Raw genomic sequence first — 13803 nt, forward strand, 5'->3', positions numbered from 1 at the left:
GAAGAAGGATTGAAAACAAAAGGACTAAGGAATTCACAAATTAGGTCAGTCCCTGAATAATGGAGATTTGATTACATCACATTTTTTATCATGGGGATGGGCTCATTCTTCTATATAGTCATTGCTTTAAATCACATTTTATAAATACAAAGCTGAAAGTACCGACTGATTTCCAATATTAAATGCTATTGACAACTTTTATTTTTTAATTAGAAAGAATCTCAAGGTATAGTAGATATTCTGAGGGATTTTTATAAAGAAATAGTTTTTTGTCATTCCTGTTTGTTTAAGAGGAATTATTATTCAAATACTTCCACTTATAGTTCATTTACTATTCCTATAGATTCTTTATGACAAAAGAGATTTCTAAAGACTTATACCATATAATAAATCATACAGAAAACTTATACAATTGTCTTATACAAATTTAGTGATTAAATTAATGTTTAAGTTCAATTAAACAAGCATTTTTTTTCTTTTAGCTTGTGAAAAATAGACTTTAATTCTTTGGTATCTGTCAGAGGTATGATAAAGGAACTTGAATCAAGTAACTTTTGACTGAATAGTTTATGCTTTATGGATAAGATACATTTGGAAGCTGAGTGTTCACAGAGAAATCCTATGTATTGTATAGCATTATTATAAAAAGAAAAAAATTATTTATTTAATATTGATCAAATTGTGTCTGTTATGCTTAGAAAATTGGTAAACTAGTCGGCTCCTAGTTTTTTTTTCCAGTAGGTTGTGTCGTATAATCCGTGTACTGTAGCAACAGATTCACTTTAAGCCTGGAGTTTTATAGATGAACTCCTGTTTCATGTTGATTAGCTCCTGAAGAACTAGTGTGGGGATTTTTTTGGTGGGGATGAGGTAGAAGGGAAGGAGAATATTACTTCAGAACAATTTCTAGTATCCGGCTGTTTCCTCTCTGGTGTGGGGCCAAATTGTGGCTTCCTTGGTAGTATTCCTGCTGTGGAAACTTTGCCTAAACCAATTTAATAAATGACTAGTGAATTTTAGTTGTATGAGCTAGTGCTGTCTTCCGTTAGCTAAGATAATTGCAAGTTGACTGTACAGTAAATACAAAGCAAAAATGTGGCCATAAAATTTGATCCTTGCATTAGAAAATTTCTTTATAGTATTTGCTATATTATTTGTTTCTTTAAAAGATTCGTATTAAATAATTGACTTAATATAATTATGGCAGTATAAAATAGACTCTTTTGGAATAAATTTCAAGCACCAAGTTATATGAAAATGCTCTGTGGGATCACAAAGTGTTGGACATGACTGAACGATTGAATAACAATATATGAAAATAAATTAATTTAGAAAACTGGTATTTTATAGTTCTTATTGTATAGGCAGTGAAGTCTATTGGAAATGAACCTTAAAATGGTAGTCCCATTCTTTTGTATGTTTCATCTACTAAGTGAATGATGTGAAATAGGAAATTTATAGAGACTTTTGAAATAGGAAAAGTACAGATGGCATGGAGGCAATATTGCAATGTACTTTTTTGGTATTCATGGCCTATTCTCAGATGAAAGGAAAATAGGTTATTTTTTTTAGAGTAATCAGATTGATTCACTGTGCTGCTGAATTAAACTATATCACTGCTGCTGTTGATTGAAGTATTGGATTGGACTTCTGATGGTCATAAAGTAGATGATAGAAACTTATTCCATTGCATGTTGTTGCTAGAGATTTGTGAACAAAGAGAAGGAGTATCTTATATTCATACATCATGAAGGTAGCAGTTGCTCAGGCTTTAATCTTAAACTATTCTTTAATCTTTACAACTTTGGAATGTTTTTACAGCACTATTATATAATAATGATTACAAATATTATGTGTTGGGAATAGTTTTTTAAAATAAAAAAATAAAAAACCTGAATCCTTTTTTTTTCAGATTGCTTTTACGAAAACCTTTGTCCAGCATTATGCTTTTATTATGAAAACACTGAAGAAAAGTCATGAATCAGACACGATGTCTAACAGAATTGTGCATATTAGTGTTCAGCTATTCAGCAATGAAGAACTAGCGAGACAAGTAACAGAAGAATGCCAGTTGCTGGATATCATGGTCACTGTCCTATTGTACATGATGGAAAGTTGCCTTATTAAAAGTGAGCTACAAGGTAAAATCACATTCAGTGCCCATTTTGTTGTTGTAAATTCTACTTTTATACTTTTGTAATTATAACAGCTCCCATTTTCAGTTTTATTGGTGTAACAGCAGGAGTGTCAGACAACTTGAGACCAACTTTTCTTAGACTCATTAGATGTATGGCCTTTGCCAAATCATTTAATTAACCTCTATTGGTTGCAGTTTCTCTCTCAGAAATGAAGGTATTGGATTTACTAGATGATTTCATAAAACCCTTCCAAGTTCTAAATTTATGATCCTAGAATTCTTTATTCTACTTGAAGCTTTGCAGATCACCCTTTGCAACAATCCCAAATTGTATAAGCATTTTCTTTGTTTTACCAGTCATGACATAGGTTTAGAGTGCAGTGATTTGCCCAGGATTCTACAGCCAGGAAATGTCCAAGCTGGACAGATCCAGATCCTTTGCTTGCTGAGCCCAGTGGTCTTCGGATTTGAATACGTTGTTCCTTCTCCTTCCTTCTTCCACCCCCTAATATACAATGTTCTCTTTGTCTGCTAGAGTGTCTCTTTCTGCTTTTATTTCTTTTATATTTTTCTCTCTGGCAGACATATGTTATATTGACTTTTAACACATGTATTTCTAATTTACCTGCCATGTTCTTTCTAATTCTTTTATATCTCTGTGTCTCTAAGCTTTCTCTTTGAATTCTTCTTCTTATGCCTTCATCACTGTACTTTTTTCACATATACCTTCTATTACTGCTTTTTTATCAGGCTTACTCTGCTAGACTTAAAGAAACAAAAAAGGATAGCAGAATTAAAACTTTACCATTGAGACTTTTTGATTGCTTCCATATATGGTCCCTCTCAGGTATGAAAACTGACATTTCTAGGTTTAGACTTGTAGTGGAGTTCAGAATAAGGTAAAAACAGCTTGGGCTTTATCATCATCTAAAGTGTGAACATTATTTGTAAGCCTTATACCCGTGCTTTATTTACAGTTGGTTAGCAGTAGCCACTCAGTGTAGTTCATGTGTGATCATTATGGTTTGTTGGTATTTGAACTTGTTTTTGTTTGCTTGCTGTACTTTTTTGGAAGAGAAAGAGTGTGGTAGCTCTGTATTTTGCCTATGAAATTCCTAGGATTTTTTTTTCAGGGTTTCTTTGAGGAGATGATTGGTACATTCGTTTTATTTTAGTTTATTTTTTATTATTTAATATTTCTATTTTTCAACATTGATTTCCACAAGATTTTGAGCTACAAATTTTCTCACCATTTCTACCCTCCCCCACCTCAAGATGGCATATATTCTGATTGCCCCTTTCCCCAGTCTGCCCTCTCTTCTGTCACCCCACTCCCTCCCCTCCCTCCACCTCATCTCCTTTCCCCTTACTTTCTTAAGGGCAAGATAGATTGCTATACCCCATTGCCTGTATATCTCATTTCTCAGTTGCATGTAAAAACAACTTTTTTTTTTTGAACATTTGTTTGTAGAACTTTGAGTTCTAAATTCTCTCCCTTATTCCCTCCCCACCCACTCTCCTTGAGAAGGCAAGCAATTTAACATAGTCCACACATGTATCATTATACAAAACACTTTTATAGTAGTCACGTTGTGAAAGACTAACTATATTTCCCTCCATCCTATCCTGTCCCCCTTTATTCAATTTTCTCCCTTGACCCTGTCCCCTTTCAAAAGTGTTTGCTTTTGACTGCCTCCTCCTCCTCCAATCTGCCCTCTCTTCTGTCATTCCTCCACGCCCCCTCCCCCGCCCCCATTATCCCTTTCCCCCCTAATTTCCTATAGGGTAGGATACCCAGTTGAGTGTGTTATTCCCTCCTTAAGTCAAATCTGATGAGAGCAAGATTCACTCATTCCTTTCACCTGCCCCTTCTTCCCTTCCATTATAACTGCTTTTTCTTGCCACTTTTATGTGAGGTAATTTACCCCATTCTATCTCTCCTTTTCTCCTTCTCCCAATATATTCCTCTCTCACCCTTTAATTTTATTTTTTTTTAGATATCATCCCTTCATGTTCAACTCACCCTGTGCCTTGTGTCTACATATATGCATATTCCCTTCAACTACCCTAATACTGAGAAAGGTCTCATAAATTACAAACATCATCTTTCCATGTAGGAATGTAAACAAAATGCTTCAATTTTAGTAAGTCCCTTATGATTTCTCTTTCCTGTTTACCTTTTCATGTTTCTCTTGATTCTTGTATTTGGAAGTCAAATTTTCTATTCAGCTCTGGTCTTTTCATCAAGAGTGTTTGAAAGTCCTTTATTTTATTGAAAGTCCATATTTTGCCCTGGAGTATTATACTCAGTTTCACTGGGTAGGTGATTCTTGCTTTTAATCCTAGCTCCTTTGACCTCTGGAATATCATATTCCAAGCCCTTCCATCCGTTAATGTAGAAGCTGCTAGATCTTGTGTTATCCTGATTGTGTTTCCACAATACTCAAATTGTTTCTTTCTGGCTGTTTGCAGTATTATTTTTTCCTTGACCTGGGAACTCTGGAATTTGGCAACAATATTTCTAGGAGTTTTCTTTTTGGGATCTTTTTGAGGAGGCGATCTGTGGATTCTTTCAATTTCTATTTTACCTTCTGGTTCTAGAATATCAGGGCAGTTCTCCTTGATAATTTCTTGAAAGATGATATCTAGGCTCTTTTTTTGATCATGGCTCTCAGGTAGTCCAATAATTTTTAAATTATCTCTCCTGGATCTATTCTCTAGGTCAGTGGTTTTTCCAGTGAGATATTTCATATTGTCTTCCATTTTTTTCATTCTTTTGGTTCTGTTTTATAATATCTTGATTTCTCATAAAGTCATAGCTTCTATTTGCTCCATTCAAATTTTTAAGTTAGTATTTTCTTCTCTGGTCTTTTGGACCTCCTTTTCCATTTGACTAATTCTGCCTTTTAAGGCATTCTTCTCCTCACTGGCTTTTTGGAACTCTTTTGCCATTTGGGTTAGTCTATTTTTTAAGGTGTTATTTTCTTCAATATTTTTTGGGTCTCCTTTAGCAAGTCATTGACTTGTTTTTCATGGTTTTCTCACATCACTCTCATTTCTCTTCCCAGTTTTCCTCTACTTCTCTTACTTGCTTTTCCAAATCCTTTTTGAATTCTTCCGTGGCCTGCAACGAATTCATATTTTTCTTGGCAGTTTTTGATGTAGGCTCTTTGACTTTGTTGACTTCTTCTGGCTGTATGTTTTGATCTTCTTTGTCACCAAAAAAAGATTCTGTAGTCTGAGTTTGAGTCCTTTTACAGTGCTTGCTCATGTCCCCAGCCAATTACTTGATTTTTGAGCTTTTGCTCAGGGTATGACTGCTTTCAGAGTGGATAGTGCTTTGTCCCAAGCTTCAGGGGTTTTGTGCTTCTGTTTTCAGAGCTACTTCTATTCTGAGGTGATATGATGCTCCTCTCCTGTGCTCTGGTCTGTGAGTGCAAGCACTCCTTTTTGCCATGTAACAACCAGAAGGACTCCCTTTCCACCATCACTGCAAACTCTGCCACACCAGTGCTCCTCCTCCCCCAGGAACTGCAAACCAGAACCGTGACCCGGATCCAAACAGGGCAAAGCAAGATAACCCTGACTCTGCGCCAGCAAAGCGCTCCCTGCACTCCTGCTCTGATTTGTGGTTTGATTCCTTCCACTGTGTGGGCCAGGGGCTTTGGAAGCAGCTGCGCTGGAGCTTGCTGCTGCTGCCCCCCAGCTGCCCCCGGGGCTGGGGCCAGGACCATGCACTTCTCTCATCCAGATCCAGCAGTTTTCCCACTGACCTGCTCTGTTGTCTTTGGTGTTTATGGGTTGAAGAATCTGGTAACTGCTACAGTTAAGTGATTTAGGGCCCTGAGGTCTGCTCTGCCTGGTCTACTCCCTGGCCCCATCTATCCTGGCGTGGCCCACACTGGGCTGTGCTCCACTCCCAGCACAGTGGGAAAGACCCTCCCCAGCAACCATCCAGCCCGTCTTGGGCTGGAGACTTGTTTCCCTCTGTTATTTTGTGGGTTCTGTAGCTCTAGAATTTGTTTAGAGTCATTTTTTACAGGTGTTTGGAGGAGTTTGGGGGAGAGCTTAAGCGAGTCCCTGTTTTCAAGCTGGTACATTCTTTCTATATTTCCATTATCCTTTGATTCTAATAGATCTGGGCAGTTTTCATTTATGATTACTTGAAGTATAGTGTCCAGGTTTTTTTATTTTGGCATGGTTTTTGGAGAGTCCAAAATTATTCCTAAATTATCCTTGACCTCTTTTCTAAGTCTATTGTTTTTATATCATTATTGTTTTACATAAATGTTTTATATAGGTTTTACACATTGTTTTATATGTATATATTCTACTTTTTCAGTCTTTTGATTTTGCACTAATAGCTCTTGCTGTCTCAAAGAGTCATTGATTTCTGTTTGATCTATTCTGGTTTCCAAGGAGTCTGTTACTTGGGTAAATTTTAGTACTTTCTCTTCTTAGCTATTTATTCTCTTTATTCTTTCTTCCAGAACTTTTATTTTATTTCTTTTTTAATCTCTTCATTTCTTCTAGTTAATCATATAGTCCTTACAGAAAATCAACTTTTTTTATGTTAGACTTTTTTTTCTCATTATAGAATTATTCCTTTTGTTTTTTTTTTTTTTTAAGAAATCTCTGGGTTTGTAGTGATTTTAGGTTGATGTTTTTGGTTCATTAATCTTTCCAACTTTTGTTTCTGAATTAAGACTTTTTTCAGAGCCCCCACTCTGCACCCTGCTTTTGAGTGTGGTGGTCAGCCCTGGATTCCCTGACTTCTGTGCTGACCTCCACCTAAAGTACTCAGACCCTCCTGTATCTTTAGGGTTTGGAATGTTGGATTTTCCAGACTCCCTTGTGTTTAAGGAGTAAGTACTAGGGTCTCTGGAACTCTGGGGTATTCTGTTCTGAGTGCTTCTCTATCTGACTGGTCAGCCTTGGTCACTGCTGGTCGCTGGAGCTTCCAGTGTATGTTTATAACCACTTTCATGGGGCCCTTCCCTCTTGCTCCTTTCAGACACCAAACCTTGTGAGGAACACCCACCACTGGTTCGTTATTGGCCTGCTTGCTTGCTTCTTCTACTACTGGCTTTGCTGGTTGTTTCCTTCTCTGTTGCTCATGGATTGCTGGCTGACTTTTTTTTCAGTTCTGGGGGGAAAGAAAGTTGCTTCCTATATTTTCTCATTGGATTTATTGATTGCTATTCCAACTACCTCGTGACCATGGGGTGGCAGTCCCCTTTTTGGTATTGGTTTATTGTTCCTGTCATTAAACTTTACAAAAAAATTTGAAGGAATAATGTGAGTTAGTAATTTGTCCTTATCACACTAAATCAGTACTGAACCGTTGTTCCCTATCCTTGCATTGGTCTAGGTGTCATTTTCAGTTTGGATAAAAGTGTAAGGTCGGACCTTTTGATGTTATTAAAGATCTCAAGGCAAATTTCACAAGAACAGGAGTGCTGGAATCAGTGTTAGGAACAAATTTGTATTTGAGTCAGTAGAGATTTCTTATGTGCATTTGAAATTTGGTTACAGTTAAATATGACACACTTTTTGACTTTAGTTTGGATCCTATTCTTATATATTGTTGTGTAGCTATTTTTTATTTAAAGTATGAGTTGGTTAAACTTTAGCATTGTGAAAAATAATTCCCCACCTCTTCATTATCTCTCAAACCCTCCCCCGTTCCCTATATCCAATCTATTGCCAACGCCTGTCAATTTCACATTTGTAGCATCTCTAAAATATGCCTCCTTCTCTCCTCTGACAGAGCTACAACTCTGGGCAGGTCCTTATTACCTCACACCTAGATTATTGAGATAGCCTCCTGGTGAGTCTGTCTCTCTCTACTCCAGTTCATCCATCATTCAGCCACAAAATTGATTTTCCTAAAACACAGTTCCAGCCATGTCACCACCCCCATCACCCCTACCTAAATAAATTCTGGTGGCTTCTTGTTGCTTTCAGGCTCAAATTCAAACTCTTTTGGCATTCAAAGCACTTTCTAATCTAGCCCTTTCTACCTTTCCAGTCTTTTTATACCTTACTGTCCTCTATGTACTCTTCAATCTAGTGATTGGCCTCTTGGCTCTTCCTTGAATAAGATATTGCATCTCTCAGCTCAGGACGCTTTCCTCCATTCCTAGTGTATGCTCTCTCTCTTCATCTCTATCTGTTAACTTCTTATCTTCCTGTAAGTTCCAACTAAAATACCATCTTTTACAGGAAACCTTTTCCCAACCTCTCTTAATTCTAGTGCCATCCTTCTCATTTATTTCCTATTTATCTTGTCTGTAGATTGTTTGTAGATATTTGTTTATATCTCCTACACTAGATTGTGAGCCCTTGAAGGCAGGGACTGTGCTTTCCCTTTTTTCTTATCCTTAGCATTTAGCATAGTGCCTGGTACATAGTAGACACTTAATATATTTTTGATTGTTTCATTAAATCAGAGCACGATGATCTGAATTTATCTGGACTAGGGAAAACTGTAATAGAAGCAAAATTTTTTTTTAATAGAAAGAAGTTTATAAATAATAATCCTGAAATACCCTAAAGGGTTTTTTTGAGGCACAAGAACTGAATTTTTTTCAGCTCTCTTTTATGTTTAAATACCTATGTATTTAAAAAAATCTTATTTGTGAATAATCTTTAGAGTGGCAAGATAATAAAAAGTACCTTAAAATTTATCACTTGAATTCAAATGGCCGCTAGGTGGCAGTGGAGTGAGTGCTGGACTTGGAGTCCTGAAATCCTAGGTTCAGATCCTGCCTCAGACACTTAACTAGCTGTGGGACTCTGGGCAATTCTCTTAACTTTTCTTAGCCTCAGTGTCCTCATCTGTAAAATGAGAAAAATAAGCATATCTCTTCCAAAGAATCAAATGAGATAACATAACATGTAAAGCACTTTACAATCATTAAAAGTCTATATAGGTGCTAGCTGTTATTATGCTCAGCTTTTAATTCAGATGAGTTTAATAAGAGGGGAGAGTTAACAAAGTCATAGGACCTTTTATTGAAAAGAAAACTAAATTCTTAGAGAAATAACCCACACTAGGTGGTGCAGTGGGTAGAGCACTGTGCCTGGAGTCAGGAATATATATATATATATATATATATATATATAATATACACACAATATATATCTGCCTTAGTTTCTTCAACTGTAAAAGAGGGGATAATAATAGCACCTGCTTCAAAGGGTTGTTGTGAAGATCAAATGAGATAGTATTTCTAAAGAACTTAGCACAATGCCCGGCACTTAGTAAGTGCTTAGTAAATGCTTATTCCTTTTCCTTATTAATTTTTGTAAAAACATTTAAAAAATTAATTTTTTTTCTATTTAAAAATCTATTTTCTCTTCTTCCCACTTACCTCTCCACCTTGGGAAAACAAAACAAAACTCTTTTTTAGCGCGTATGCACAATCATTGCCCATTGCTCATGTCGCCAAAATATGTTTCACTTTTTACCCTGAGTCCCTCACCTCCCTATCAGTAGGTGAGTGGCATGGTTCATCATGGATCCTTTGGAAAATTTGTTGGTCATTGTGTTGAGTACCATTTCTAAATCTTTCAAGTTGTTTGTTGTCATTATATAAATTGTTCTGGTTCTCACTTCATTCTTCATCAATTCATACAAGTTTTTCCAGCTTTTCCTGAAAATGCCTTCTTCATATTTCTTAAAGGACAATAGTATTTCATTAGATTTGTGTATCATACTTTGTTTAGCCATTCCCTGATTGATGAGTCTATCTTTAGTTGCTAGTTCTTTGCCACCACAAAAATGAGCTGTTACAAATAGAATTTAAAAATACGAGTCTTTTTTCTCTTTATTTAATCTAATTGGAGTATGGGCGTACTAGCAATGTTATTATTGGGTCAAAAGGTATATATAGCTCAGAAACTTTTTGGGCGTGGTTCCAACTTGCTTTTCACAGTGGTTGTGCCAAGTCACATCTCCACCAGCCGTAGATTAGTGTACCATTTTTCCACACCTCTTCCATCATTGTCATCTTTTTCCTTTTCTAAGCTTTGCCAACCTGATGGATGTGAGTTGTGACTTCAGAGTTGCTTTAATTTGCATTTCTCTATTTCTTAGTGATTTGAAGCTTTAAAAATATATTTATGGGTACCTTGGATTTCTTTCTTAGAAAACTACTTGGTTATAATCCCATTTAGTAATGAGAAAAATAGACACTTATTAGAATGAGGGAAATAATCATTATTTTTGTTAACATGATTTCATTAATTTGTTTGATGCAGTTTGAATTGAGTCTAATCTAAAATTTATTAATGCCCAATTTTTGGAAAAACAATTCTGAGGACATAAATTTGCTGGTAATTTTTTTTTTAGATGAAGAAAACAGTTTACACGTGGTAGTGAACTGTGGAGAAGCACTACTGAAGAACAATACTTATTGGCCTCTTGTCAGTGATTTTATTAATATCCTTTCACATCAAAGTGTGGCAAAGAAATTCCTGGAGGATCATGGTTTGTTAGTTACTTGGATGAACTTTGTGTCATTTTTTCAAGGTATATTTTTATTTTTATGTTGTTTTCTTTTCACTTGTGTGATGCTTACTATCAGCTGCTGAAATAATTGTTAAGCTGTAATCATAGTATGATACACATTGAGAGGTAGTGTGTAGAATACTTGACTTAGAATTGGAAAGACTGGATTTAAGTCCTGCCTCCGAAACATACTAACTGTATGATCAGTGCACAAATCACTTAACCTTTTAGGGCCTCAGGTAGTTAATCACCTAACTGATTCAGGTTGCAGATGAGTATTTGCACTGATAGAGGGAGTTTGTACACTGGGAGTTCTTACACAGATGAAGTCCCAGGTCTGGATCAAATAATTATTCATTATAGATGCAATTTTCAATCAAGGTTTACTTCCATTGTTGTCATTTTCATGAATGTCAGTTTTCCTGAAAACAATTTATCAGTAAGCTAGGAAACAATTTTTAAATGTCAAGCCAAAGGATACACAGGGCAGTGGAAAGAGCACTGGACTTGGTAGCAAAGTATCTGGGTTCAAGTTCTGACTGCTTTCTGCCTCTTAGTTTCTTCATCTGCAACATGATGCACTTGGATGATATGATCCTGAGGTCCTTTCTACCACTAATTCTTTGAGAGTTAGACTCAGTGAGATAAGCTGTTTATTAAAAAAAATTTTTTACATATTTGCACCAGAATTTTCCATAGGTTCTATAAGAAATTTTCTAGATATTAAAGCATGTTAGATAATTATCCAATATCTATTTGTTTGATATCCTCTCCCCCCTTCAAACTTATTCTACTTACATAAGATAGCAAGAGAAAACTTATGAATAGAAAACTCTTTTAGGTTTGTCTGACATACATATTTAAACATTTTTGTTTATCTTGTGAAATGAATCCTAATTGTTTAATTTAAAATATACATGATCATTTGAAAGAATATGTCAGGGAATATTAGATCAGATATTTGATTTTTAACTTTTCATCTTTACAGTTTTTAATGGTTACATTTGTCCTTTTATTTCCATCTTAATTTTTTAAAAGGTATGAACTTAAATAAACGAGAACTAAATGAACACGTGGAATTTGAATCTCAGACCTACTATGCTGCATTTGCTGCTGAGCTTGAGGCTTGTGCACAGCCAATGTGGGGACTGTTATCACATTGCAAAATTAGGGTATGCTAAGAATATTTTTATTGTTTTTATATATATATATGAGATATATATATATGTATATATATACATGTTTTTGATTTTTAAGTAATTTTTTTCTTCCCATTGAAATTTGTGCCTGATAATTAAGTAGCAACTTGGATTAGCTTTGTCTTGGCTAGTGTGGCAAAAGTTGGAAAAGGCAAAGCTTTTGGAACCTGGATCAATGGGAAGTGTCTCTTCTTAATCATTTAATGCTATGGTTATTGCCCAACATTCCATAACATACAAATATAAAAAGCGGTGCTTTTTTTTTCCAGTTTTTTGGCCAGTAGTAACTATTACTTATGTTCCACAGAATGAGGTTGAACTCTGAATGAATTTTGCTCACCGCTGTTAGAAGTCACAAACAATGTCTTTAGCATAAACATTCTATAGCTCCTAAGCAGGTATTGAGATAGCTTTCAGTAAAACGTCATTAAAATTAAATAAGATATTAACATGTCATTACTATGTCATTTTATATCTGTCTATATATGATTGGATAGAACATTTTGGTTTCAGCAGTGCTTATACATACATATATACATGCATACATATATGCATATATACATACATACATTATCTAAACTATCCCCCACTTTTCATATTGTTTTGGTGTGGTGTTTGTTTATAATTTACAAGTATATGTTTACTTTATACTTCTTTTTCTTATGATCCTGTGGTCTGCAATAATTCTCAATTTTATTTTGTTTGGGCTTTGTAACTTGACATTTCCTGGTCATTTATTCCCAAAATATCTCCATCACATGTTTCTTCTTTTTTTGTTAGTTCCCTTCTCTTAATTCCTGAATTACCCACCCTAGGTATTTAGTATAAAAAGAAAGCAGTTAGAATGAGGCTAGAAAACAGCAGATAATATGTGCAGGAAGGGAAATTAACTTGAAGGGAAAGTTAAATTTTGTTGAAATATGAGTGAGGAGCTTCCTTGGAGGTTATTATAGAAAATCTTTATAGGAATGAGATTTTACTTGAGGCAGTTGTTTGAGCCTTTTCTAGAGAAGGATGCTGGCTGTTTTGAAGGTCACAGAAGATGCTGACTAGTCCTCCTGACCTTGTAATTTGTTACCCAGAGAAATCAATAAGATAAAACATTAGAGTTGAAAATGGACCTTGTTTAAACCTAGTTATGACTAGACTATTTAATTGAGGGAGTAAGTTAAAATGTATTGGTTAAAAATTTAGACAGGATACTACAATACTTCATTTCCCCCCTTTGTTCCACAAATGTATGGTTTGAGTTAGTTAATATCTGAAAAAGTAAAATAGCTTTTTATATCAATTTTTAATAAGTACGTATTTTATTTGGCAAAACTTTGGTTAAATACTTATACATGATTTCTTGGTTTTGTCCCTGTTACTCTATTACTTTCTCTACTAGCTGTGTTGTCCCGCTCACTATTACTGTCAATATAACAAGGCCAAAGTAAAGTATAGAAAGTAAGGTGGCACAATGGATAGAAGACTGGGCTGGAAATCTGGAAGATCTGAGTTCAAATTTGGTCTCAGACACTTAGTAACTGTGTAACCCTGGGCAAGTCACTTCCTGAATGTAAAATGGGAATGGTAATTGCACCTCCCAGGCTTGTTGTGAGGATCAAATGAGATAAGATTTGTAAAGTGCCTAACATTGTGCTTGGCACATAGTAGGCGATATATATAAACATATTTTTGTCATCATTATCATTATCATCATCATCAATAACAACATTATTTATGCTCTTTTAGGATTTATTCCAGACTATAAAAGTGATGTTAGTATAGCATATTATATTCTTTTACAGTATATGAATAATTATATGAAAATAATAATTTTATTTAAAATAAATTTTATAATGCATGGAGGTATTTTTGAAGTTTATGGATTTTATTAGATTTTTAGTAGTTATTTAATGATATATATTTTGCTTTGAGTGGAAATGTTTTCAAAGCTTTTTTGCTTT

At 35.1% G+C, this 13803-nt stretch overlaps 1 protein-coding gene across 3 annotated transcripts in view; it reads left to right on the top strand.

The window, feature by feature from the left end:
- Window positions 1–13803, top strand: part of UBR3 (ubiquitin protein ligase E3 component n-recognin 3) — a 312264-nt gene that overhangs the window by 101889 nt on the left and 196572 nt on the right. For all 3 annotated transcript variants that reach the window (XM_036747217.1, XM_036747219.1, XM_036747218.1), the window contains exons 8-10: window positions 1913–2141; window positions 10494–10673; window positions 11691–11824. In XM_036747217.1, coding sequence (XP_036603112.1) covers window positions 1913–2141; window positions 10494–10673; window positions 11691–11824 — 543 coding nt within the window. The remainder of the gene's footprint in view (window positions 1–1912; window positions 2142–10493; window positions 10674–11690; window positions 11825–13803) is intronic.

This window comes from Trichosurus vulpecula, chromosome 2, assembly GCF_011100635.1.
Source record: "Trichosurus vulpecula isolate mTriVul1 chromosome 2, mTriVul1.pri, whole genome shotgun sequence".
Lineage (NCBI taxonomy): Eukaryota > Metazoa > Chordata > Mammalia > Diprotodontia > Phalangeridae > Trichosurus > Trichosurus vulpecula.